This window comes from Amblyomma americanum, chromosome 1, assembly GCF_052857255.1.
Source record: "Amblyomma americanum isolate KBUSLIRL-KWMA chromosome 1, ASM5285725v1, whole genome shotgun sequence".
Taxonomy (NCBI): Eukaryota; Metazoa; Arthropoda; class Arachnida; order Ixodida; family Ixodidae; genus Amblyomma; species Amblyomma americanum.
The window spans coordinates 237,812,154-237,837,839 of record NC_135497.1 but is presented as its reverse complement, the minus strand read 5'-3'; the positions used below and the strand labels follow the sequence as shown (position 1 = coordinate 237,837,839).

The following is a 25,686-nucleotide window of genomic DNA, read 5'->3' as shown; positions in this document are numbered from 1 at the left end:
TGCTTGGCGTGGCATGCTCGTTCTCCAACCGCAAAACAAACATGTTCACGGTGCGATCTTCAGTGTCTCCGTATGTGTTAAGTGCTTCTGGGTCAATCGCGGTGACCAGGGATTATTTCCTTTGCCACACCCAACCATTCTTGCAGCAAGCTAAGCCGCACAACCACATGCATTACCATTATTTCCACTCGGGTATCAGAATAGTTAGAAAAGAGCTGCTAATAGAACGCGTAGTCTCCTGCGGGTCCTCTTCATCCATTACATCCTGAAATTTTTAGGCAGTAATTTTTTTTAATAGCCCATTTCATTTAGTTTGGGCATGCTTTTATGTGCGAAGTTTAATGCGCTATCCGCGCGAAATGAAACACGAACAAGAAAATTATAACGCGAACAGTAAAGCGGAAACATCTTAGTTGAGGAATGTATGCTAGCGAAGTTGATACTGGCTTCCAATGTGCAAAAACCTCTCTTTTTAGATGCTAATAAACACTGCCTGCAGTTCCTCTCTAGCAACTAATTTGTGCATTTGAGTCCGCGTTTCATACCTCCAGTGCACGTTTAATTTGGCGGTGATTTAGTACCGATGAAATATGGCGCAGAATCATTCCCAACGTGTTTAGTGCACACCTCACATGTAAAGAGGTTCGAGTAAAAAAAAATAAATGGGATGAAAGAGCAGTGGTAATACAAACACCACTTTGAGGTTACGCCTGGCAATGAGCAAAGCCAGCACTGAACTGCTCACATCACGCCTTCATACCGCTGCGAAACAATACGAAATTTTTCCAGTGCATGTTTTGCGTGGGATCTAGAGAGTCGGCAATGTGAAACCAGCACACAGTCATTCATTAATTCAGCTGCTTATAAGGACGGCAGGAAAAAAATAACAGAGGGAATATTACTGCACTATCGTAAAACCACTCTTGCATTCTTGACTCTCTCTATCTCTCTTTTCTCAGCCATTTATTCTGGGCTAAGCAACGTCATCTTGGCTGCCAAGAAATCGCTCCCGCAGGTCGCATAAGGAGCGCCGCTCTCCGCGCTGTTTGAGTGGTTAATGCGCAGCGCCTCCCGGCGGACCAACTCGGCGCGCGGGTCCCCGGGAAGGACGCTTTGTCGCCGAGGGGGGAGGTGGGGGGGAGCATAAATCAGGGGACGCGACGTTACCCTGCGCGGGTAGAGTCAGTCGATTATCATGGAAATGCGTTCAATCAACGGACCCGTTGGTAGCTCTCCCTTCTTCCCTACCCTGGGCGAATGGGGAAAGCGCGCTCCCTCCTGCGTAGCCGCCAACACGTTTCGCCCGTGGACGCCGCCTCTGCATGGGCAGTCAGCCGGTATTAGCCTCCTTACTATGCCGCCGCGAACCACGTACTCACTAATAAAGCACAAGGGGCGGAGGGGCGACACTGGAAGGGGTGAGTCGCATTGTATTACCTCCGCCATTGCGCTCCCTTCTTGCCGTTGCTGTCTGACACTCTTATACTTTTTAAAGGGACGCTATGGGCAAATTTTGGTCATTCCTGTATGGCGCATAAACTGTAATGGCACAATTAAATCCTTCGGTCAATCTCCAGTGCGTTCATTGTATTACGAAACCCATGAATAGAAGAAGCCCCCGGCGACTTCGTCACTGCTCACTCGAGCTGCTTATGTGACGCAATGACGATTTGATGCCATTGGCTTGAGCATGTTGGTTTAGTTAGTGGGCTGTACTGTTCGCTAAGCCAGCATGACCAAGCTGAGCCAATGAGACGACTTATAGTGAAACAAATACTGCCTTCAACTCTCCCACAACTGTTTCTACAACGACGTCACGGTGAATTCACCAGTCGCCTTGAGAGTGCGGAAAATACAATTGTTCAATTATTAGTGCGCACAAACCCGAATGAAACACAATGATCGCCGTTTAAAGACGCCCAACCGGAGTTTCTGGAAGCCATTTGACGATGTACGAAATGCTGTGTGTGCTATGTTATATTCGCTCATTTATTCGCCCGGTTTTAGAGTATGCCTCTTTAGTCTGGAGCCCCCACCCAAGTGTACTTGCGAGATAAACTCGAAAAAAATTCGAAGAACCGTACTGCGTTTTGTATGTTCGCGTTATCGAGGAACCGTTTCTGTGACTGACATGTTGAAATGTTGCATGCGGTGTAGAAATGTTAAAAACACGACGAGAAATGCAACGACTGAAATTGTTTTTCCAGATAACTAGGAATCAAATAAAAACAAAGAAATATATATTCATCCTACTCTACAACGCAGCACTTGTTAGAGCCACAGTGCCAAAATACAGCCTTATAAAACACGCCTGGACGGTTTACAAAACTATTTCTTTCCTTCTTGCGTTAACTTGTGGAATGGCCTTCCAAACTGTTCTGTAGCAGCACATTATGTCAAAGTTTGAACGTTTTTTGGAACTGCACTACAGGCAGCGAGAGAATTAACAATAGGTCATGCTTTTTGTTGTTATTTCTAGCTTCTCCATTCGTGCTATCACGCATGTTTTTCTGTTATTCGGTTGTGATTCTGTATTCGTGCTTTTACCATGCTTTCTGATGGTGTGTTGCCATAGCCTGAAATTCTTTTACATTTTTGACTATTCCTATCCTGTAGTGGTCCTCCGGTGAGAGCTACAGTATTAAAAACGAATACGGGGCGTTGTACCAGTTGAGGATTTAAACGAGAAGGGAGACTAAAAGAAACAGCTTTTTTTTTTTTTTGACGAACAAAGTTCAAGAAATCCATTGCACTGCACGGCTCAGCCGAAGCGATGTTGAATGAGATGAACTCGTGTGTTCGTATTTCAAGACTAACGCATTTTGACTTTCGTGCAACTAAACAATTTTAATACCGTATGAATTGTACGCATGAAACATATTGATATCCACGCCACTCCTGTGAAGCACGCTCTGCGTTCCCCTTCCCACTCCAACATTTTTCTTTTGTTTATGCCTCAAAGTGTAATGTGCATAGAATCATTTCGCGTTGTTGCAAATAACACCACCACACAGGCTAGCCTCTTGAAGTGCAAGCAGTTGCGTGCAATGTTCGCCGTGCCACCCTCACTTGTGATCTGGGACCCTTTGAACAGATGTCGGCCGCTGTGATGTCGTGCGCCTGAAACTGCAACTATAGTGCCTTTATCGATCGACAAGTTGTGTGAGCGTAACGTCTCTTTATTTTTTTTCTCTCTGAGTTAGTATGGCTTCATCTGTATGCTTCGGACACCGCGCATAAGGTACAGAAATCTGCAATAATTGCATTTCAAAATGGACCACATGGAGCAAAATAATATAATACTATGTGCTGAAGCTTGTTTCTCTTTGCTTCGACTCTGGCAAGTAGTGACGGGATATGCATTCTGGACATCATTTAATGGTTACCGCTGTCAGATGTCTACCCACGAGAGTACTGCCGCGATGAAAAGAAACGCGAACAACGCGGCGCCTACGCGCTAGGCTGTTCGAATTTCTTTTGACCGCGCTTTTACCTGGGTGGCAAGAAAAAGACCTTAGAGCCGGCCTAGAATGCATCAAGGACGACTCTAGCGTCTTTACGCTACCACCGAAGTGATGAAAAGAAATACGAACAGCGGAGCGCCCAGGCTCCGCTTTGTTCGGGTTTCTTTCTATCCCGATAGTACATTCGTAGAAACGCGCTAATTGCAAACCAGGATAGTTGATTCGACTCTGCAGGATTAATCAGATACTTCGCTTAATTTTAACGAGCGCACACTTACCTTCTAACTGTCACTGCCACCTCCTATTTCAACATTAGGACGAGGCCGACTGTACACGTTTTTTAGTAATCCGCCAAATTTAGACCTCTGTTGCTACCATATGATGCAGCTTATGTTGACACTTTATTGACACGGCATTACTATTAGTGCGTTATTTTTGCAGTTGTAAGCTAAACTAGACACGCTCGAGCGATTTCATAAGTCTCCTGTTGTTTTGAAGCAACAATCCAGTGTGAATTTGCCCAGCTGAGCTTCCAACAGAATAGTGAAGCACACCAATTGTGCTGCCAGCCCAGCTTCTTTATAAGAGGCAAGTTGCTAATCTGCTGACATTAACGTTTGATTAGGAAGAGCAAATCATAAACCCTCGCTCTTTCGAAGTTGCGGATTCTGAGTTCATTAATTGTCAGGTCGGCAGCAAATGTTATCAACGGCACAGAAAAGTGTGCGCATAAAAGGGATGCGGATGTTAATCAATTTTTCTATGAATTTCTGATTGCCTGCAGCTTTTTTTCGAAACAATTCTATTTTGTACTTCTCATACGGCTCTCGAGTCCCACGCTGCCTTTCATTATACCTACCTCTTAAGCGCGTTATTTAGAGCACTTTGCAGTGGGTTCGAGAAAGGCAGTCCTTTTGCGCGGCTGAGATTTGCATGAAGCCGTTCTAACCATTCCTCATAGGGAATAACACGTGAGCATTCCTGTTTCTATTTATTTCTGTCCTTCAAGCATTTCGCTCTGTTGTCGCCAATAAACCCATGGTGGAAAAAAAAAGAAAAAAGAAAAATTCCCATTGTGGGCTTGGCATTCGTAGGTATAGACTTATCGAGCTCACCGTGCCTCATAGTTCTGAAGTACTCATCTGCTTGATTCTTCTGAGCACACTGCACAGTGACGCCCACCAACCTTGTGCCATATAGGTCGCATAAGAGAAGAAATGTTTGGTATTACACTCTTCTACCATGTTTCACCTGACAACTGCCGTTTAAGAAGGATATTCCGCATTCGCCGCCGCGGTGAGATGCGGTGTTATAGTTGGAACTGTCGAGGGTAAGTTGCTCACGATGGCGGACGGCATCTCCACAAGCTATACGGCTCAGTTGGCCCGCCCCTCCAAGCGACACAAAGAGGTCGTAGGTTCGGTCTGCACCGCTGAGGTGTTATCTTTTTTTTTTTTGTATTTCCTCCAGGAAGGCAGAAAATAAACGTCTTCTTTCAAACAAAACACCGCAGTACTGTTGTACCTTTCAGCGTTTCGGTAAGTGCTGGCTTTTGCGTATTATTCACTGAACCCGACCACCATCTCAAAAAAATGAAACTTAACCTACAGTCAGCTTCGGCTTATACTTGCGACAGCTGACGTCACTTTGGCATCGGAACCACCGTAATTATGGCACCACTCCGAATTGAACTGGCTGTTACGTCTCGGTGATGCTGTAAACGAACCTTCATTCGCGAAATAGTGCAAGTCAGTAGCATAAGCAACGCTCCTCATGCATAGTTTTGTGAGACTTTCGTATTTGAGACGCTTCTTTTTCCCGACTTCTCTCTTATTTTTTTTTTTTTGTCGGAAACAACTTCCATTCCCGGCAGACAAAGCCAGTGCAAGACACAACGTCAAAACATTTTGAATAGTGCGAAAACAACAGAAATCTGTAAGCCCCTCCTCCCCCTCCCCTTGTGTGTAGGAATGTAATCAAATAAGCTGAATAAAGCAGAGGAAGACTTCAACAATAATTAATCAATCCGTACCGCTACAATTGTGCAACGAACACGGAGGTTTAACAGGAAACAGAAAAAGAGCTTGGCCGATCGAAACACAAGAGGCACATCCGCGTAAGTTCTAAGTGGTTGCGTCTGATTTCTTGTTCTAATGGGTTTGCCGAGTTAAAAACGAGTTTTCTTTTCCATATGCGTAAATGCTCCTGTCCGCACCGCTTCTAATCATGTTTGTCGCCAAAGGGAGCTAATCAACGCAGCAATGAAGGCAAATGAAACTTACTCTGGTTAGAGGACGTGGCCCGGCCATTTGCGTCTAGAGGGGAGAAAAAAAAAAGAAATAAAGGTTGTAAGTGCCACAATTTGCAACACAAACAAACAAATGCGAAAAAGAAAAAGAAAAAAAAAACATTGCGCCTGGCAAAGCGACGTGTTGCAGTTGCCCGTTTCTTTTCCTTGGAAGTTTTTCACCCATGTGAGCCAAATTGCCAAGGTCTTGGCCGCTGATCATTACTGGAGAATATTTGTGCCAGCTATCATCATTATCCCCACTAGTACGGCAGTGAGGAAATTGGGCAGAGCGCGGGAAGAATGCGAGCAGAGGGTTCAATTTGAAGTGTAAACACGAATCATGCCGCGCATGTAATTTCTCTGGTGAAAATCCCTTTTCTTAGACCACGCCTTCACGCCTTTGCGGCCCAACTAACTGCGGTGCCCGTGAGTTCCGGAGAGGAACAGGGGCTCGGTGACTGTCTGCACTATTCGCGCACGAAGTGAGGTGATCGTACGCAGCCTCCTTAGCCAACGGCCCTTCCCGTTTCCTGCCGTTAAAGCTGGCGCGAAAGAGGGCCGCGCACGCTGAGTACAGCGCCGGGAATGCGCAGAGGCAGAAAAGAATCCCAGGAGATAGCTTTGCACAGATCGTGACAGTAGTCATCAGTTTAGATCCGGCGAGACTGGTCGCTTCGTTGACCAACACGCGCAGTGCCACTTCAATATCTTGTTTATCCATCAACTCGTCACTCTTTTCCCTAGCGAAATTCTAAAAACAGAACGAATAGCTTATTTGCTAATCGAGAGCTAATAGGCAGTTAGTCCAATAAGAAATACATAGAAAATCTGGTAGGCTATTCTTATTTGCTGCATTTTTTATCAGACTAATTACCCATTAGTTCTTGACAAGCGCATACGCGCTTACGATTCGAACCTGATCGGCTATCCATTCTCTGACGTTGGGAAGTAGCGTTTTTAGGCCTATCATTGTGACAGGTCTCCATTTGAAGTACGCGCACCCTAACGCCCCCTGGGAACCCAGCAGCATCATAAGGGCATGCACAGTATACGAGCTCTACACCTATCGCGTATAGATAAGCAGCCTTCTCTGGGGCTTTCTGAACAGCGCAGCCGGTTGTCCTTGTGGTCAGTTGTTGATCAGTGAAGACGTCTAAACAAATACTATGACAAAATGCTCCTTATACGTCGTGTACAACTGAGCAGGTTTTTCTTAAACGTTCCGCTATTTGAAGACAGCAGTAATATTTGATGATTTGTAAAGAAATTAATGCTGTTTTAATTTCAGATTGGTCATGTTGCTTCCTCTTAGACTGATACAGACTCATATAAGAAGACCAATGCAGATATTGCAATAATATATGCGACCAATACAAATTCGTGTCACACTAAGAGGGGACCTATGCAGCAAATACAAAGATGTATTAGACCGATTGCACCGATACAAGTTCGTATCAGATTTAAATAGGCCTACAAAGCATATCAAAGAATGTATTGATAAATAACATTTGAATGAGAATTTTCGTTAAGGTTATTTTTTACGCGAAGGTTTTTGTCATAGTACGACGGTTTAGGTGTCGCATTCCCGCTGTCGGAGTGGAATATAGTCCGGAGACGTGTGCGGCACGCAAAGATCCCAAAATGCACGCGACGCGCTTTGGTGCGAGTGCAGTTGAGTGTAGTGGTGGCCAGAGACACCGTGCTACTTCACTTACGTAAACAAAAGTTCACGCAAAGGCCGAGAGGGAAATAAAATGCAAGTCATTTGCTTAGTTGGATAAACAAATTGCTCCCAGCCGCATCATCGCGCCTTCAGTCTCGAAGTTTTCTTCTACGTATGCATGCTGCGACCTCCTCGGGACAATAAAAATGCAGCGTAGGGCACTCAAGCGAGTTTGAGGGAGAAGGCCATCATTTAAGCGTTATTCTTTTTACGCGTAAAATGCGGACCCACTGAAGCTAAAATTACATCAGCCCCCTGCGTCGACAAGCCGCCGCTCAAACCATCCCGCACCACCCAATTTTGCGCTCTCCGCCTGCGTGCTGCCATCTGTCGCAAGTCGCGCGAAGTACCGCACCCCCGTGGGTTCTTTTGGGTTTTTTTTTTTTCACCCGTAAGCTGCTTCCGCGGCAATTTCAAAGTCACCTTGATTTGCATCATCGTTTTTCTGCTGGGCTCGCAGCTACGAGCTCACATCTCAGCCGAGATTACTTCACCTCAGCGCCGACATGAGTCATACAGATCCCTCTGTGATTTGTCTTCGTGCGATTTTTTTCTTTACTTGATTCCAGTGCTGTTGCAGCCGCTGAAAGATTCCTGGTACCTCTAATTTAGCCAGAAAGACGGGCCATACTAACGCACAAACGCTCATCATGCGAGGAATCACCCTGACAGGTCCTGAGACGCGGACCCTCGCAAACAGGATACGCGGGTCATTATTAAGACGACGCTCCACTAATCACCACTGCGGCGCGCAAATAGGCCTCCGGGCACGCACAAAATGAATATGCGAAAAGAAGTATTAACAAATAGCAACGATGGTCTATCGCGGTAACCGCGCCGGACCACGGGCGACGGTTGTTAAAAAAAAAAGGGGGGGGGGGGGGGGGGGCAGGAGAAGGGCAGACACGTAACCTGCGCCAGTGGCCGCGGCCATTCGAGCTGAACAAAAGGAGCGGGCTCATTCGCCCGCTGCCGACGACACACTGTCTCCGTTCGGCTGGGAGCAAGGTCGGTCAAGTTCAAGGCCTGCCTGCTTTCAAGGGAAGAAACGCTGGCCGTCCCTCCGCGCCGGAGACAATCCCACGGTGGCGAAACAATGGGCCCTACAGCTGGGCCTCGCCGGCCGTACTGAGTGGCGGACGCTTTCGCTTTCGGCCGTTGGGGGGCGCCACATAGCTTGACCCCTCGGGTTGCGGGCCGCCGGACTACCCCACAAAACAAGAGGTCAAGTGAGAAAGGAATTAATGGCGGCGCACACCCGAGAACGAGCAATTTAAAGAAAGGGAAAGCGCACAAATAAGAAGCGGGCAAGAAGACGGCAGAGTAACAAAAGAAGGTAGACTCGCCTTGCCTACCTTCGTTGCCCGGCGGGTGGGGATCTCCTTAGGAACGCTAATTATTCCTATCTGAGACAATTCTCCAGTCCATCAAGCCTCCGGGTCAAGGGTCCGATGCTACCCTCCCCCCATCTCTGTTATTTTTTTTTTCTATTACTCCTTCGTGCTCCTTCCTTTCGCTTGTAGCGGTGAGATCCGAGGGAACGTTCGGGGGGAGCGCGCGACTTGGCATTGTGATTCAAATGCTGTCTGTGCGGCACCGTCAGATCGCCGCCACTTGCCTGATAACGAAAGGCCACGTGAAGCGAATTATAAGCTCCCTCCCTCTGCCAGCGTAACTAGCATAAACATGCAGACGTTGCACGCGCGACGCACACACAAACGCTCAGCAACACAAACATGAAAAGAAGAAAAGCACTTGTGGTTTTTCGATTTTGTATTCTACTCCCGTGCTGTAACGGATAGCTCGGCGTCGTTGTAGCAACTTGCCGCGTTTCTCAGCGTGCGTTTAGCTCGTGCCATCGTGAGCACGTGACGCTCCATCTCGGACGGTGGTCGCGCGGTCAGGCAAACGTAAAGATGTTGCTGTACCCTAACTGTATCACTGATTTTGTTCTCTCCCTGTGGTCAGGGTATGCTAACAAAAATAGGGCAAAGAAAGGGAAGGGCGTGGCGGGATGGAGTCATGGGGATGTGGCCTACCGCGGATGCCTAAAGGGACGCAAAAACCGGGAAACAGGGGAGAAACAGACAGTCAGGGGGATTTTCTTCTTTCCCGCCTCCCTCTAATGGAAATATTTGCGCACACATGAAAGAATATTTACTGAATGCTGCTGACATCTTTCACAAAGGTAAGCCGTGCACGGTAAGGTTCTCGCGCTGCACTTCGTGCGAGTCATGGCAGTCAAGCAATGATAATGGCACAATTATAATGGCGCAAGGACAGCTTTGACCAAAGAGTGCCATGGCACAAGGTGGGGTCAGAGGACCATTGTTCAAGCATTTTGCCCCAGAGAAGCCGAGTATTAGGCCAGGGGAAAGCTGATATCCATTGTAACCTAGGTGGGTGCCCGGTGGCTCTGGGCCTTTATGTGAGGAGTACGCTGAAATCACTAGGACATAGCTGTGGCTGAGTGAAACAGTAAATCGTTGGAAGCATTACACATAAAGCTAAACTTACAATGTTGAGTCAATAGACACACTTTTTCTCACGTACCTTCAACTTTAACATAAAATCACGATGTTGTGTACACATAAAGCAGCTTCGTCTTCAAGTTTTATATTTTCTGAAATTCGGGGGGTAAAAGCCGGGCGGTATTTTTTGAGCTTAACTTCTTGTACGAAATGGGTTATTGAACAAAAGGTTCAGTATTTCAGGTTTTATCGGGTCATATTTTGTAGTAGAAGACAATTTACTATAAGCGCTCGTTTTTGTGCAAGACATAAAATGCTGTAATTGCTGCACATTGTTTCGCAAACGTTATGGAAACGGCAGGTTGTGCTACAACGCTTTTACCATACCAGATAATTTCTGATTTATTAGAGTTATTAAGCCGTGAAGGTTATCCCGTTCACGTATAACGTTCACGTGATAGCGAAAGTTGTCAAGTGATGCGCAGCACTTTCGCGTCCTCGAAAGACCTGGGCCTTTGTTTGTACACTGCAACAACATTTGTTCAACGTCACGGCGATCATTTCAAACGCAGAACAGCCTTAGAGCAGGACGTAGTAGCGTATATAGCGTTTGATACGACGATACCAACACGACATTTGGTCAGTGCCAGTGTTTTGGAACCGCGCTTCCAAAAAGTACTGTTCGAAACTCATCTTAAATGAAGCACCGTCACAAATATGAAACTGATAAAGAAGTCTAAAATTATCATTTGACTGAAAACACCCTCTTCATTAAGCAAGACACAGGTGGTTATTTTTCTTCCGGGTCTTCAGCTTTGTATACAGGAAGGCTAATTTCTCTAGAAGGTTTATTTTCGGGCAAAATCTGTTTTTTTCCGACAACGAAGAAACCTACGTATACATAACACGCTTGATTATTGGTTGCAAGATTATATATGCTTAAAAGTTTTTCAGAAGGAAAACAAATCAGAATTTAGCCCGTTATACCATCCCAGGTTGCACCGAAACATTACAATGATGTTACATTTTGTTTTCGTCACATATTAATTCAGTGTTATTAATGCCCTTTTTTCTAACGTTTGTAATGTTACAAATAAACGTTCGAACAAACGTCTCCTAACATTAAATAAAAGTTTAAACAACATAAGTGCAACATTTTCGGAACTAATGAAGCAACCCTGCACGAGCATGCGGGCCCGCCACTGTGACGGTATTGAGTTTGATCAACGCTTTGCAAAGACGAGAAAGGAGGTCGACACTTCAGCTCGAGAATAAGGCCTCCTTGGGCGTCAGCTTGCGGGGCTGTCGCGTGCACTCCACGCTAGCGCTGTGGAAGCGGCAATGGAACCGGTTTGCAACAGCCCAGAGAGGGGGAATTTCGAAATCCTCCTCCTCGACCGATGGAAAGGTCTATACACTCGCCTTTGGAAGGATGAAATGGATTCAGGCTTAACTAACTAAGCGGTGTGCAATTAGTGATAGTGGCGAACGGGTAATGAGCAATGTTTTCCAACAAAATAATGGTGCTGTGCACAATCTAAGAGGTTTAGTCGCAAAGTACGGCTAGTTGAAAAACATGTTCCCTGTAGGAGCAGTAGGAAAAGTTCTGGGACCCAGTGCTTAAAATATATTTGTTATGTTGTTTAATAGTTACGATTCAAACATTATAATAATATTTAGAAGGGTATGTATTAAAACAATGTTTACTTTTAACGCTAAACAAATCTTTATGATGCCACATATAACATTAGTGAATTTTGAACATCATAATGACGCTTAAAAGTCAGCATTACGAATAATGTTTATTTTCAGTGTTGAACTAACGTTTCAGATATAACATGCAACTTTACTGCAACTTGCATAGCATTTTTATAACATTATTCTAATGTTCTGTGCTAGAGGGGCGGCATGTAAATGTGTGTTTAAAAGAATGAATTTTCGAGTAATTTTTTGTACCAAGATATCTAATACATGAGTACCACGCAAGTAGTAGTGTCTGCATCTTGGGCACAGGCACAACCCAAACGCGAAGGTTTGAAGAAAACATGAGTCGTGACTGGGCCATTTTGACTTTAAATGACATTTCTACTGGCATACGTTCTAGTGGCGGTAACAGTTAACTCACCCCTTTGCGGCCCTCTATTCGTGTTGCGCAGTTAATAATTACTTTCAATTTACAAAGTCAGCAGATGCAACTTAGTCATTCATGGCAGTCATTCCTTTGAAGTGCGTACGGAACACAGAGGTGATGCCCGATTCCAGCGCGGAGCATGCCCCTTTCGATTTCGCCGCCGCTTTCCCGCGCGTTTACACTCGACTCTAAGCTCCCTGAGCGGCCACGCTGCGCCATCTATGAACTAGGCGACGCACCAGCGTGCCGACTCGCGCCCGGTCACGGTCCACTTGGCCCTCGACGAGGATCGCGCAGAAACAAGGTAGTGGGAGTGGAGGCGCGGGGGGCTCGCAGGGGGTCCAGCGTTCAAAGGCGAGATGGAATGACCGGCACGCAAAGAAAACAGAAGGCGCGCAGGTAAACAGCAAAGACAAGCGCGGAACACAAGGCACGAAGAAAAGCTAGAGGCGGCAACAAAAGAGAGACCGGCACGAGGAGGAAGTCTGGACGAAGGAAGAGGCGGTGGGAGGGGGGGGGGGGGGGGGGGGGGGGGGTGGGGTCACTAAAGCAGGGGGCAGCCGGTGAGTGAGCGCGTCGACGAGTTCGAGTACTACTGTGCGTGGACTTGCTTTCCTTCTATCCTGCTCCCTGGCTGCCGGTGAATAGTGGCGGCGATTCTTTGGCCGCGCGGGCGAGAGACAGAAAGGCGGACAGTAGAATGGAATAAAAGAAAGACGAGGCGATCGCGGCCCGTGTGCGTCGGCGCAAGAATGAAATGCTGGGGACAGGAACGGGGGACCGCCGCGCTCGGTGGGAATGTCGCGCAATGATCACAATAGACCGAAAACTGTCACGCAGCACCGGACGGCGCGGCAAGAAAAATACGGCCGGCTCGCTGTCTAAACACTATGATCAAATTGGAAATGACCCTGTTGAGAAGTCGGACCGCCTTGCTGAGGCCGGCGCTGCGGCACACCGTGGCGCCGAGTCGGCTGGCCGTCGCGCTGCTCTTCGAAGGGTCACGTGATCGGGCAGATTTGTAGTGTTGGTGATATACACGGGGCCGCCGCGCTGAGCCAAGCATACCGCTCCCTTGCGACGATGCGCCGCCGTATCTTTCGACCGCGGCGCTTGGGGTACACACAGCTACCATCCTCTCGGGTGACGAAGGAGCGGGTTCGTAAACGGCCCGGTACTGATGGCGAGTGAGGCTAAGCATCCAGGAAAACAAAACAGTGTTTCTCTTGTTTCGCACTTAGCCAGTCTCTGACCTGCGGCACGGGGAGTCGGAATGACCCAGTCTTTGGTGCATTAGACCAGTTCGTGGCTGACCAGTCCAAACACTGGCTGGCGCGCGGGCGGCGGCCGTGCACGATTCGAACGAGACGCCGAATCATGATAACCAGAGAAAGATCAAGTGCCGGCTAACTATGCAGCTGCACTTGCGTGAGACAGTTTTCGTTAATCTATGGGGATGGGCATTCGTTAACATTCTCTCTCGTTAGCGCCCTTCGCAGTTGGGTGCCGCGTCTCGTGATTGCTATACCACGAATGGCTGGAGTTCGTGTGCCGTCAAGTCACCTTGCTAGCCTAGTCTCGGCCACTGTTTTTTTTTTTAATATCTCTTCCTGACCACAAAGTTGCAAACTGCGCCACTCACGCAAAAACAGTGTCGCTGCATTTATACTCCGTTTCATACATCAGGTGCAACGGTGTGAAAGGTACGCAAGTGGTACGCACGGGAAAATAAAGGGAGGCGTGTTACTCCGCGCTTGTTCTGTGGCCGAGTGGTCTAAGGCACGAGAAAGCGACAGCGTGTCGTCAGCAATAAGAGTGCATTTATTCAACCTGATGGCAAATGTGTCATGTAGGAAGCCTGCAGGCAAGGGATTCACTAAGTTGCGCTTACGCAATTAGCGCACTACTTTTTGGTCGCGGATGCAGGCAGCGCAAAGAAGAGCGCTAGCTTTGACAGCGTTGCACCTGATGTATGAAGCGGAGTATAGACAGCGAGGAAGCAGCAGAAAATAAATGATTTCCAATTTATCCAGCTTCCTTCTTCCGGTCGGTGTCAGTGTAGCGTGATTCCTTAGCAGCGCTATTCTTCCCCGACACGTCCCCGAAATGACCTTCAAGATGGGTCCCGGGGTCTGACCGCAACCGGTCCGGGCAGTCGTCGTTCCTTCCCCCGAACTCTGCGCGGGATGAGCAACGTGGGAGCGGAGGCGGGGACAGCGGCTCCCGCTCCGTTCCCCTCACTGTGGAACGCGACAGAAAACTGTTTCGAAAGGGTCCGATACGAGTTTCCCCCATCCATCTTAATTTCGTCATTAACCAGGCCCCGACCCCAAAGTTGGAGTTATTTTTATTTTCTATTCCGTCATGCACTGCCAAAAAGGAGAGTACACTTTTTCGAAGCACCGTTATACTTCCTCGATATTCAGCATGACGCGAGCGGGACCGGACTCGTAAATTGGTCGCAATCTATTTTTTTATGTATGTCTATTTATCTACTGTTCGTTCTCGGGCCTTGCGATGGCTAGCTGATGCTCGCTCTGAGCATTGCCCTCGGAAGAAGCATCGTCGTGCATTGGTCACGAGGTTATGGTTCATCTTGGCGCTCACATCGAAGAAAATTCGAGATGACCCATTCTCCGCGGGCATACGAGCGACGGCTACCACCAGCGTTTCTTTAAAGGCTCGAAAGTCAAGGGCAACAACCCCTTTGCCAAGTGAAGGCGCCGCTTTGAGTGTACTCCGCATATATCCATCCTTCTCCTCGCTGCTCCTACGGGAGTGGTTTTATTTGTCGAAACACGGTGCTCTGTTGCATCCACGGGCACTCTTGCAACAGCGCATTTTCAAGACTCCCGCATCTTACGATCCGCTTTATTTTCTTTCTTCATCTTCTTCCTCTCTGTCTGTGGACGGATATGCTGGACCATTGTGTGCGGGACGAAATATCCACGATTCCGGAACTGCTGCCACCCCGGGCTTTCCATGTCTTCGCGTCTGCGCGTTTGTGCGTGCGCATGCGAGCTATTCCAGAGAAGCAGTAGAAGTGGGGAGGGGGGAAGGTTCGGGGGGGGGGGGGGGGTGATTCAGAGCAGAGGCGAGTCGAGGGTTGCCTTTGATCGCCGAAACTCGGGTGCCGTGCGCGGGCCTTATTAGAATGATTGGGCGCTCGCGGCCAAAGGCTGCGCGCCGTGGGCCGCCGCGCTGGGGGTGTTCGCTGGCCGCGGCGCCATCCATCTCCATTATAATTGATGATACGACAGACGAGCACACTGCCCATTGCCGCTTGGCTTACCGGCGCGCCACCGGCTGGCGCCGCTACCACGCGCTGTAACATGCGCCAGGGGGCGCCAGCGTGCAGACAACAACAGCAGTATTACAAACGATTGAGTGTCTACGGCAGACCTTTACGCAGTTAGCTGCACGCTTCTGCACGCTTGCTCCTTATCCCTTCAAGTCCCACGCGTTGACGGTGTCGTTCGGAGCGTTTGTGCGATTTCTTTCTCCTCCTGTTATCCGCTGAATGCTATTTTTTTATGCTTCAGCCTAAATGTGTGAGATGAGACCACGTTACCCCTGCGATAATAATCTTGGTATAGTTCTTGACTGCTTACACCAAAGAGTGAAAGCACGCGTGTACCCTTTGTATGGTTCAAAACGTGTGCAAGCTAGTTGTCGTACATTGGAGCTGCTTCTCGATTCGCGTCTGAATACATGCGCACGCGAGGATGAAGCCTTCTCTCAGTCCGCGTGCGGAGAGTTGTTTTCGGAAAGTTTTCAGCTAAACCGTGCTACGTCTATGCTCTGTTATTTTCTAAAGCTCCAAGATCGCACGGCTTGCTTCTGGGCACAGCAGTGCATCTCATACGGCATCCCCTGCACTACAAATATCAGAGAGACTGCCCTCCTCACACCTTCAGAGCTCTCAGGTGCCAGAGGTGAGGGCCGGGTTTACAGGTCACTCATGGAGGGGTTGGTTAAGGGCGGTCCTCTTTGAACCATGCATGCACTTCTTGGACTTTTTTCGCCGAACAAGTTGGTTTCAGTATGCATGGCTTTGTTATGCGAAATTTTTCGCTTGGGGTTAGGGGGCCCGCCCTCCTTTAGATCCGCTCCTGCCAGAGCTGTTACCGGACCATTGCTGCACGGCCCTGTAATATGGGGAACTTTTGAAAATGTCAGTACGCATACGCAACATAACGGTGTGGCACTCAGCGAAAGATATTGTGACTAACATTTAACCATTTCTGTGGAAGGTAGCTTGAAGAGCGCGGAGCGACCAGACGTCGAAACAGAGGCCGAGACCGACCGTCGACTCGCCTGTGATTATGCGGGGTATAGGTTTGTCCTTGCTCGCTCAGCCAACATCCTTTTGCTTCCAACGACATCACCCGCCTTGGCATTGTGTCATGTTATGTGGGGGCTGCGTTTGTGGCATTTTGAACGCACTCCGGCGATGCGTGGCGCGCTCTTAAGAGTCTTTGAAAGTTGCACTCCCTTGCACCAAGCTCACGCCGCAGTTTTTTATGTGCATGAGCGATGCGGATGCGAAATGATATAAGGTAACGAAAATGACGTCAAACCCACTGGTGCCGGATTTGCCAAGACGGGAGAAGGGTGGCGAGTAGCGAAGCGGGTTTTATACTCGGTATACGAGCGTGCAGGTTGCCCTATTTTCTTCAAATGTTGCGCCGTTGCTAACACGATATCGGTTTCCGAATGTCCTACAGTCGCTGATCCTCCGGCAGCTTTTCACTGATCTTCTTGCTTGGCTCTGTGACCCGCTTATTCGCGGCGGCCTGCCCACTAATTCGCGGAATCACTCGTCGGAGAAATTAGTGAAATTGTGACAGGTTGTACGAGGCGGGCTCGAATCACCGAAAAAATTGTGGCGACCGCCGCAGACCATGCATCGGCGGACCTGCAAAGAACTGAGTGTTCGCGATGAATAATAAATAATAATAATTGGTTTTGGGGGAAAGTAAATGGCGCAGTATCTGTCTCGTATATCGTTGGACACCTGAACCGCGCCGTAAGGGAAGGGATAAAGGAGGGAGTGAAAGAAGAAAGCAAGAAAGAGGTGCCGTAGTGGAGGGCTCCGGAATAATTTCGACCACCTGGGGATCTTTAACGTGCACTGGCATCGCACAGCACACGGGCGCCTTAGCGTTTTTCCTCCATAAAAACGCAGCCGCCGCGGTCGGGTTCGAACCCGGGAACTCCGGATCAGTAGTCGAGCGCTCTAACCACTGAGCCACCGCGGCGGGTCCAAACGTGAAACTTGTCGACGCGGGACACGTACCACCACCACGTAACCGCGTTTTCCTGTCCAGTGTGCTTACTCTATCTGCTTCCCCGTGGAAGCAAAGTAACCAACTTGCCCAAAAGCTCGTTTTACTAAACCAGATACTGTAGTTGATTTAACGCACTGCTGGCAGTACAGACCTCCTCCTCTCTTGTTCTGCACGTGCTGTTCCCTCGTTGCTAAACGAATGGAAATACCGCAGTGGCTCACTTCCCCAAACTCTCTGCTCCTACAGCGCACGGGTGATTTTGCGTCGAGCAACAGCGTTAGGATACCAACCCTTGTACGCGTATGGTCGGGCTCCCTGCGTTTGGGCGCTGGTGCGACGTCGAGTGCTCGCCAATGCACGCGTCGCTTTATATCTTCAGCTGCGGGCATGGTATTGCACGTTTGTGGTCAAAGCGGCCGCTGGGAAGGCTGTTCATTTCACCTCCTGCCAAGAGCTCTAACGCACGGGTCCATCCGGAGGGCGGCCTGACCTCTCGGCGCAGCTTTCTCCACAACGCCCCGCCGGCGCTCCTCGAGAAGCAGCCGCTGGGAGGCGAGGGGGGCCTGCACCGAAAGCTGCCGGCAGTCCGGGGTTTCCCACGGTCGCGCTCGCCGGTGACTGCCGCCGCACCGACGACGTTCTCCGGGCACGAGGCGAGCCGCGTGCGTGCAGCCGGCAGCAACAGGTGGATGCGCGTGGTGGTCGATTTGCAGCAGCGCGCGCTCAAACAGGGACTTCTGCTCGGCAGCCAAGAGGGCCGTGCGTCGACTGCACGAAGGTGGCGCTCGTCATCTCAGCAGTCTCACAGAATTGTCATTGGTGTGACTGCGACGCCGTTCACCTTCTTTGGCGGGTGTCCGCGCGTTACGTGCGAAGCAGCTTCACACCATCGGCTCAAAACGCCACAAGTGAATAACACATGGCTCGACAGATATCAAGCGCACAGTGTAAACAACCGATAAAGGTCCTGACGGACGACGAAGGAGCGGGAGTTTGCTTGTCACTTGCAAGCACACCGTGTTTTGCCATGCAGTGCGGACGGGTCTTGAGAGAAGCTCTGGATGAGCGGCCCGACGCATGGGCTTCCTGCTCGAAACCGGGCCGTGCAACGTGCCAGCTCCGAAACCATCGCCCGAGCAGGAGAGAAGGCAGAAAGCGCTCTTGGCTTCGCCGATGGGCTGCGATGTGTCGATCGAACGGCGGCGCAGAAGAAAGTGCCGCGAATGGCAGCGCGTGAGGAGTCGATGGTGTTCCCGGCGGTCAAAAGACTGGGCCGCCGCGGCGTCATCCGACGGCGCAGGGGAGGGGGTCAGGGGGCGGCGGTGGGACTGAATGGCCGGAAGAGCGTCAAGGGCACGCGCACGCGAGGCGGCCGCCGGTGTGTAGTGCGTGTACACGACTCGGCCGCTCGTCGCCGCGGAGCCCCGGCAGCAGCGCCTCTCGTCACCGCCGAGCAGGCGGCGGCGGCGGCTCTTGTTGCTGCTACTTCGCCACCGCCGTACCGCCTTTTCCGCCGCACAACTCGCTTCGCCGCGAGTCTGCCTGCCAACTCACTAAGCGAATCTGTGGGGAACGGTTTTACGACACGGAACGGCTGCAATATCAGGCTGATATAATGAGAGCATCTGCGGAGGTTACTGCGGTGCCAAAGTTGCACTAGGCGATAGCACGCACCATGGGAGCATTTCCAAAGTATCACTTCGCTCGGAATGCCATCGACCTCGCTGAACCGAGCATAGCCCCCTGGAAGTTTTGGCTTGACGATTAGGCAAGGGTCTGCACACTGGTACGGTGATCTGACAAATGTTTACCCCGGCTTCGGGAGATTTCCTTCGCTGCGTCAAGTTCTCGCAGTAGGCAGGGGACCTCTCGAGCAGCGCAAACGAGCGGCTGGCGCTGATCTACCATCGGGCACATTTCATCAGCCTCCGTGCATGACCCACATAACTGCCGCCGAAATCGGCAGAGAGGCCGAACATGAGTGCTCCTGTGTGCGGTATATGGTGTTGAGTTGCACTGAACTTCCGAAGATAACGCCGGACGCGGGGAAAGACACGTGTGTTACTGTAAACGAAATTCAGGCTTACGTACCGTTGCAGGCCACCTTTACAAGGTCTGAGCAGCCGCGCTTTTATCGTCGCGAACACCAAGGGAATTAAAAAACGCGGGTTTTTGATATCGCTGGAATATATAGTCACTCGAGCCGATCACTCATGAGCAGCTATGGAGATATAAGCGCAATTTTTGAACAGAAATTGTTAATGAGCGCAATTTTTGTTCGCATATCTAAGATTGCACCATAACAATCAATATATTCGCAGCTCCCTCCTCGGGACGCCTATGTTTTTGTGCTATTTAAGCCCAAAACGCACCCCATTCGTTTCTTATCGCAGCCTTGGCTACTCGGAGCGAGAGCAAGACAAACCTTAAAAGCAAGATTTTGCTGCCCACGAAAAGCTTAAGGCATTCCGATCAGTATGTCCATACCAGCATCTTGAAAAAATTCCACAACTGCCTCACAATTGTGGTCAAAAATCACCCCATTAGTTTTTAATGGAAGTATTAATTACTGGGCGCAAGCGCAGGACGAACTTTAAAACCAAGACTTGGCCACGCATCGGGAGGTTAGACCATTCCATCAATGTGAGCATAACCGTAACATTCCACTTTACAACAGCGTACAGAAAGAAACCAGCAAAAGTCAATCCTCCCGAAACCCGATCAGCAAGCACGTCAGAGTGCAGCACGTGGATAGTTTGTCTTTTCGTTGGAAAGAACAATCCCCAGGCAGCTCTTGTGCAATGTCCCCAACAGGGGTCTGGAGCTACGCGGAAGCATCTTCGCCGCCGCTGCAGGCTTTCCCGCACAGCAGTCGTGAGCCACACGTACCGCGCCGCTTTTGCGCCAGTCAGTCAGCCGAAGGGAAGCTCCGGCGACGACACGCGCGAACGTTCACGATGCCACGGATGGCTGGCCCCGCAAAGAACGCCGTCGCGCCTCGGCATTTGGCACCTTTTGCTCAGCGTTTGGGCGAGAGAAAGCGAACCGCGCGGCTGACAGACGCGAAAGCGCTGCCATTTTGACGAGCAGCTGTGCCCCACAGCGCCCATTCTCTGAACGACACCTCGTACTCGAGCAGTGGCAAAGATTAAGCACCGGCAAAACGGCAATAGAGCAACACTGCGAGTTCCTTTTTAAACGCAATTAGTTGGACGTGTGTGCCCCCTCGCAAGGACATTTCATTTTCGACGCTCGTGAACGTGTCCGGCTAGTGGCGAGAGTGCTTCCACATGGCGTCGGCCGATTGCGCCGACCGGCAAGAAGCAGTTGAACCCTTCCAAGAAGGTGGGACATAAATTACCCGCCTTTAGAAGATTGAGACACGCTCTTTGCCACGCGCTCCGAAGCATATACTATTGCTCGCGGTTGTACGCAGTGCTGAGCGTTTTGTATTTATTCTTGGCGCGTAATAATTAACGGGCCTCGGCGCAGCCCGGAGAGGTCCCCAGCTTTCATCGGAAGCAGCAGTTTATCAGGTCCGGCCGGGAAACTTGAAATGCGAGTTTTCGAGCGCGTCATGACTTTAGAGCAGCAGCCGCTGCGCGGCTTCTTTCGTTGTTAACCAGGCCTTTGAAAAATCATTACGCAGTTCGATCGGCTATCTGCGGGCTCCGCTCGTCGGGGATCCTTTACCCCTCTCTCTCGCCTCTGCCGATGATTATCAGCACCTGATGACTAACGAACTCCTGGGCTAAGTCTCAGAAATTATGATGTTGTGCTCTTCATCTCACCTCTCCGGGACACGCGCTTCGCTTGTTTTTATTTATTTTTCCCCCCGCTTCGTTCTTTAAAGTCGGGCGCCGCGCGGTGGAAAGGGTACCCTTTTGCTCATCTCCAAACGAGCTGCCCTCGGTGGCTCGGCTCCTTGCCGCCCGGCTCATCAGCGCCCCTATTACAGCCACGTTCGTAATTGAATCAACGACCGAGTCCGGCCGATTTATGCGGAGTTCATCGCCATCCGGGGACCCTCCCATTAATCACGCTTCGCGCAAAACGTGCTCGTTACACGTCGTACGCCGTCTCGATAACTCTGTTCGGGTCCGATGTCTTCTTCTCTCGCGCACGGCGACCACGCCCTGGGCGATGCGATGCTCGACGAGTCCGCAAACGCACGACGCCGGGCGCGCGCTTTTGGCCGCCGCACATGGTTGCTAAGGGCAGAGAGAAATTTCCCCGCCGTGATGGATCGCGCTGCGAGTCACGAGGCGACGGGTGCGCGTCAACGGGGCCCCGATCGGCCCCTGCAGACCGTCAGTGCGCGCAGTCCAACCGCCGCCGGAGCGCAGGGCTGCAACATTCTTCATCTTCCCCTGCGTCCCCCTTTTCCCACCGGACGTCGCATCGTGAAGCAGCGCGAAATACGAGGCGAACCGCTGGCGCACGCGTGTCCACCCCCAGAGGCACTGCAGTGTCGCCCAACATTCTCTGCGGCTCTAATGGGCTGAGCTTGGCTGCTGGGCTTAGTTGAGAGCTTCGTTTTCGTCGCACATATTTTTCTACCCTTTTCTCCCTCTGTCTCTCTTTCTGGATCGCGCTGCTCCTTCCGCTGTGCGAACCGGCAGAATGTGGGAAGGAGCCGTCTCACCGAGGGCCGGGAGGCTGTATCTCTATTACGTGGATGAAGAGAGAGAGAGCGAAACTATAGCATGTGGTGAAAAAAAGCGCCCGGCATACCGAAGGCAGAGAGCCCTCCGAACTGGCTGCTAACTGCGGCCTCGATTGCTGGCCGTATCTGCTGTTGAGCGTAAAACCGTGGGCCCATTTATGTGCAGTTCGATTGCGGCAAGAGAAGCGAGAGTGGGTGGAAGATCGGTGGCGGCGGGTCGATAGCCCCCGGCTCGCGGGGTGTCCGCAGCCACCGGGGGGAACAGCTGTCCAGCGCACGATAACGTCTCGCCCCTGCTGCTCGGCCCAGCAACGGATCCCCGCGCCGCCGCAGCAGCCGCTGCCTGCGTATGCAGACATCTGCTACAGGGCCTCTAAGCGCGGCGTGAACGTGTGCGCAGACCTGCGGAGGTCGCGAGCGCGGACGTTGAAACCGGTATCGCTTGGAGCTCGTTGTAGGAGGCCGTGTGGCGGGGCAGTGCGGGATGTCCTTTGGTCGCGCGGACAGCAGTATATACGTTGGCCAAAGGCTCACCACAGTAGAGGGGAGTGCGAGGGAAGGAAGGGAGAACATAAGGAAAAGAAGTAGCATGAGAAGATACGTCTACTGGGTGTTTGGCTTGTAGATGCTTCGAGAGCAGTTTGGATTTGGACATATGACATCGCAAACCGACTACGCGTGCATGCTTTCAGTAACCCCACGTGGTCACTGAGAGAATCTTAGCGTAATTTAACTCGCGCTCACATCGCAGCGCATACGCACTCATCCTCGTCATTCCTTATCGAGGTGGTATGACCTCCCCTGTTAAGAGTCGGCTACTGCACCCGGTTATGAAAAACTCCTAAAGCCGAAACCCGGGGAGACAGAGGAGCACGCCTCTTTTTTTACCCCTCTGTCTTGGGGCGGCAAACGCGCGCAATGCACGTGTTTGTCACAGACCATTCACTTTGACTGAAACACGATGCGATCGACAGCGTTGTTCACCGATAGCAGCTTAGGAATTCACTGCGCAAAAACCAGTATGTCAGCTGGTGCATCGATAGGCCCCAGGTAAAAAGACGTCGGTGTTGCTTAGCAAACGACAGGGGACTATAAGGCGCTTCGTTTCCAGTACAGCGTCAGTGGCGGAGGGGGTGGCGACAGTAGGATCGGTGCATCTTTCTCAGTAGCATTCCGCTGTAATGTTAGAGGGCTTTGCGATATACCTTTGCCTGCGTCTTTATTTTTTTTATTTGTATCCGAATTTTTAACCCCACGAGCATACTTGTTACTCTTCTCGCCTCATATCTCATATCACACCTCGAGCGAATGGCCCGTGAAATTCCTATAATCTCAGCACTTCTGTTTTCGTCTTCCCGGTGGAGCACGCGGGTAAAGTACAAGGCTAGACTTCATCCGGAGGCCCCGGGCGTCGCGATGCCAGTAATTCTCAAAATCTGAGCGAGTCAGACCTCATTCCTTGGAGATTTTGTTGTTCCTCTACTGCCTCGACCGAACGTTTCCTCGGGTCATCAGCTGCTCCGTTCGCGGCGCCCCTTCCCTGGGCCTTCCCTTTCCGACGGCGTCCAGTCGCATAGGCGGAGCAGTGTCGCCGTGGAAAATGCGGCGGTGTGGAAAATCGGAGGGAAGACGACGCGGGCCGTGGAACTCGCATTGTTTCCCTGTTTTGTTCGCATGCCTCCGGACGAAGGTAGGGGGGACCAATAGTATACCTGTCGCGGATGCCGGCGAAGATGCCGCGGGATTAAGACCAACTCTTCGGTCGTCCGTATTTTAGCGCGCCGTCCCGGGCTGCACCCCGGCTATCTCTCGAGGCTATCTGCAAATAGCACGCTCCGTACGAAACAAGGATGGCGCAACCTGTGTTTTCGCAGGTTCCTCGGGTATACTTCTCCATCGCGATACCCTGACCTTCCTCTCTCTTGACTGTGCTTCGTTTCTCGGGGCTTTGTGTTGTCCTTAAATTATTCTTAGTGCAAAAACGTTGCTTTTTTATTTTGTATAATCCTCTTATACTAGAGAATACCAGCACTAATGCCTTGCGGTGCGTGTCTGCCTACAGGTACATGGCATGTAGCTAGTTTGCTTCCAAGTTTCCAACTCGTTTGTTTCCAACTCGGGGGGAACTGGATGCGAAGGTTTATTCCGCTCTGCTTGGCGTCTGTTCCCGCGTGCACTTTTATTTGGAGGCTTACGCTGCATTATATAACGCATTTTATCTTCCTACGTAGGGGAGGCAATACACAAACAAGCAGCAAACAGTTCTCCTTTGAAAGTTTGTCGGTCGAAACATTGAACCAGAGATATAAGTGGTTTCATTTCGGGGCAGCTTTCGAGGAAGAAAATGACAGCACCTATCTGTAAGAGAACAAAAGCGATTTCACGGTATCTCCAGGAACAATGGACTGGATGGAGATGGCCGGGTGTTTATACATTCAACGCGCGTTCTCTGAGATGTTTCGACAAGTGCTATTGCCGAGGACGTTCGCTTTTTCTCGAACACCACCCATCTATGCAAAAAATGCGAGGTGACGCTCAGTTTCTATGGCTGCACGCAACTCCTGCGACTTGGACTGTTCTCTGTATGGAAGAGCAAATATCTAGAAGCATGTATCAGCATCAAGGAAACCTCTCGATCTCTCGCGCTTCTGTTGGTTCAAGAGCGTCGGTAAAAGGCGTGACTACGGTCGCGCATGTCCACTTCTCTGTCGTCGCTAAGGGGAGGCCCTTGTTAAGCGCAGTCGCAGGCAGACACCATAACCCACGCTGCGCCGTTCGTTCTCCAGCGAGTCCAAAAACTGCCATTTCTCTTATTTGTTGGGCCCCGAGAGCGGGGAGCGAACGCGCCTGCCCTGCTGCCAGCTCTGTCGTCAGTGCCCGGGAATGTTTCTAATGGTTGTCAACGACCTCCTTCAATAGCTCGAGCGCGAGTATTGACAGCCACGCCGCGGCGTCTCCCGCGTATACGCCGCCGAACACTCGACGTTCGCTCGTCGCCTCCGAGTCCGCGCAGGCGGCGCAATAAGCGGCACGGACTCGGCGCGCGCCCCGATCGTTCTCTGCGACAGACGACTCTCATCGCGTTTGCAACTCCGCTGCCTCGCGTACTCTCGCTGTGTTCTTTTCTTCTTTCCCTCGTTGTTTCTGTTTCTCGCTTTCCATGCTCATCTTCCAGTTGGTGGATGCAGGCCGCGGCGATGGGGGCCTCCACGCGCGCTGCAGCAGGCGCGGGGCGCAGTGGGGGCGCCTGCTTTTTCGACAACAATTTGTCGTCCGCCGCGTCGTCGCTGGCGGCGCTGCTGCTGCTTCCGGCGCGCACGCGACAAGTGTAGTGCGCCGGTGGAGACGCCGCGCCCGTCGCTTGCTCCGCTTGCGCCTGCCGCGATGATGCCTCCTCGTTTGCGCAGTGGACCGTGGCCTTGCGCGTTTTGCGCCGCTGATACGCCTGGCGCTGCCGGCCGGGGATGAAAGAGCTGCCTCCCTGGGCCCAGCGAGGGGCAGCCACTCTGCTTTCCTCGTGACCGGAAGTGAGGCGGCGGGCCGAGCGTGCTCTTCGCGGGCGATGGAAGCACGTGTATTCGAAAACGTGTATACCGAACGGACGGCTCACCGTTGATTGTTCTCGATCTTTCGCTCTTGGCCCGCCGCCT

General features: G+C 50.9%; 1 protein-coding gene and 1 non-coding gene across 2 annotated transcripts in view; both read right to left on the bottom strand.

The window, feature by feature from the left end:
• LOC144114797 (uncharacterized) overlaps nucleotides 1–25,686 on the bottom strand; it is a gene marked incomplete in the record, with an annotated part of 203,632 nt that overhangs the window by 109,408 nt on the left and 68,538 nt on the right. The window contains 1 exon segment of the mRNA XM_077648759.1: nucleotides 5,747–5,779. Within this exon segment, the coding sequence (XP_077504885.1) occupies nucleotides 5,747–5,779 (33 nt within the window).
• On the bottom strand, nucleotides 17,269–17,340 carry TRNAS-ACU (transfer RNA serine (anticodon ACU)). The gene has a single exon. It is a non-coding gene; the product is annotated as a tRNA-Ser (tRNA).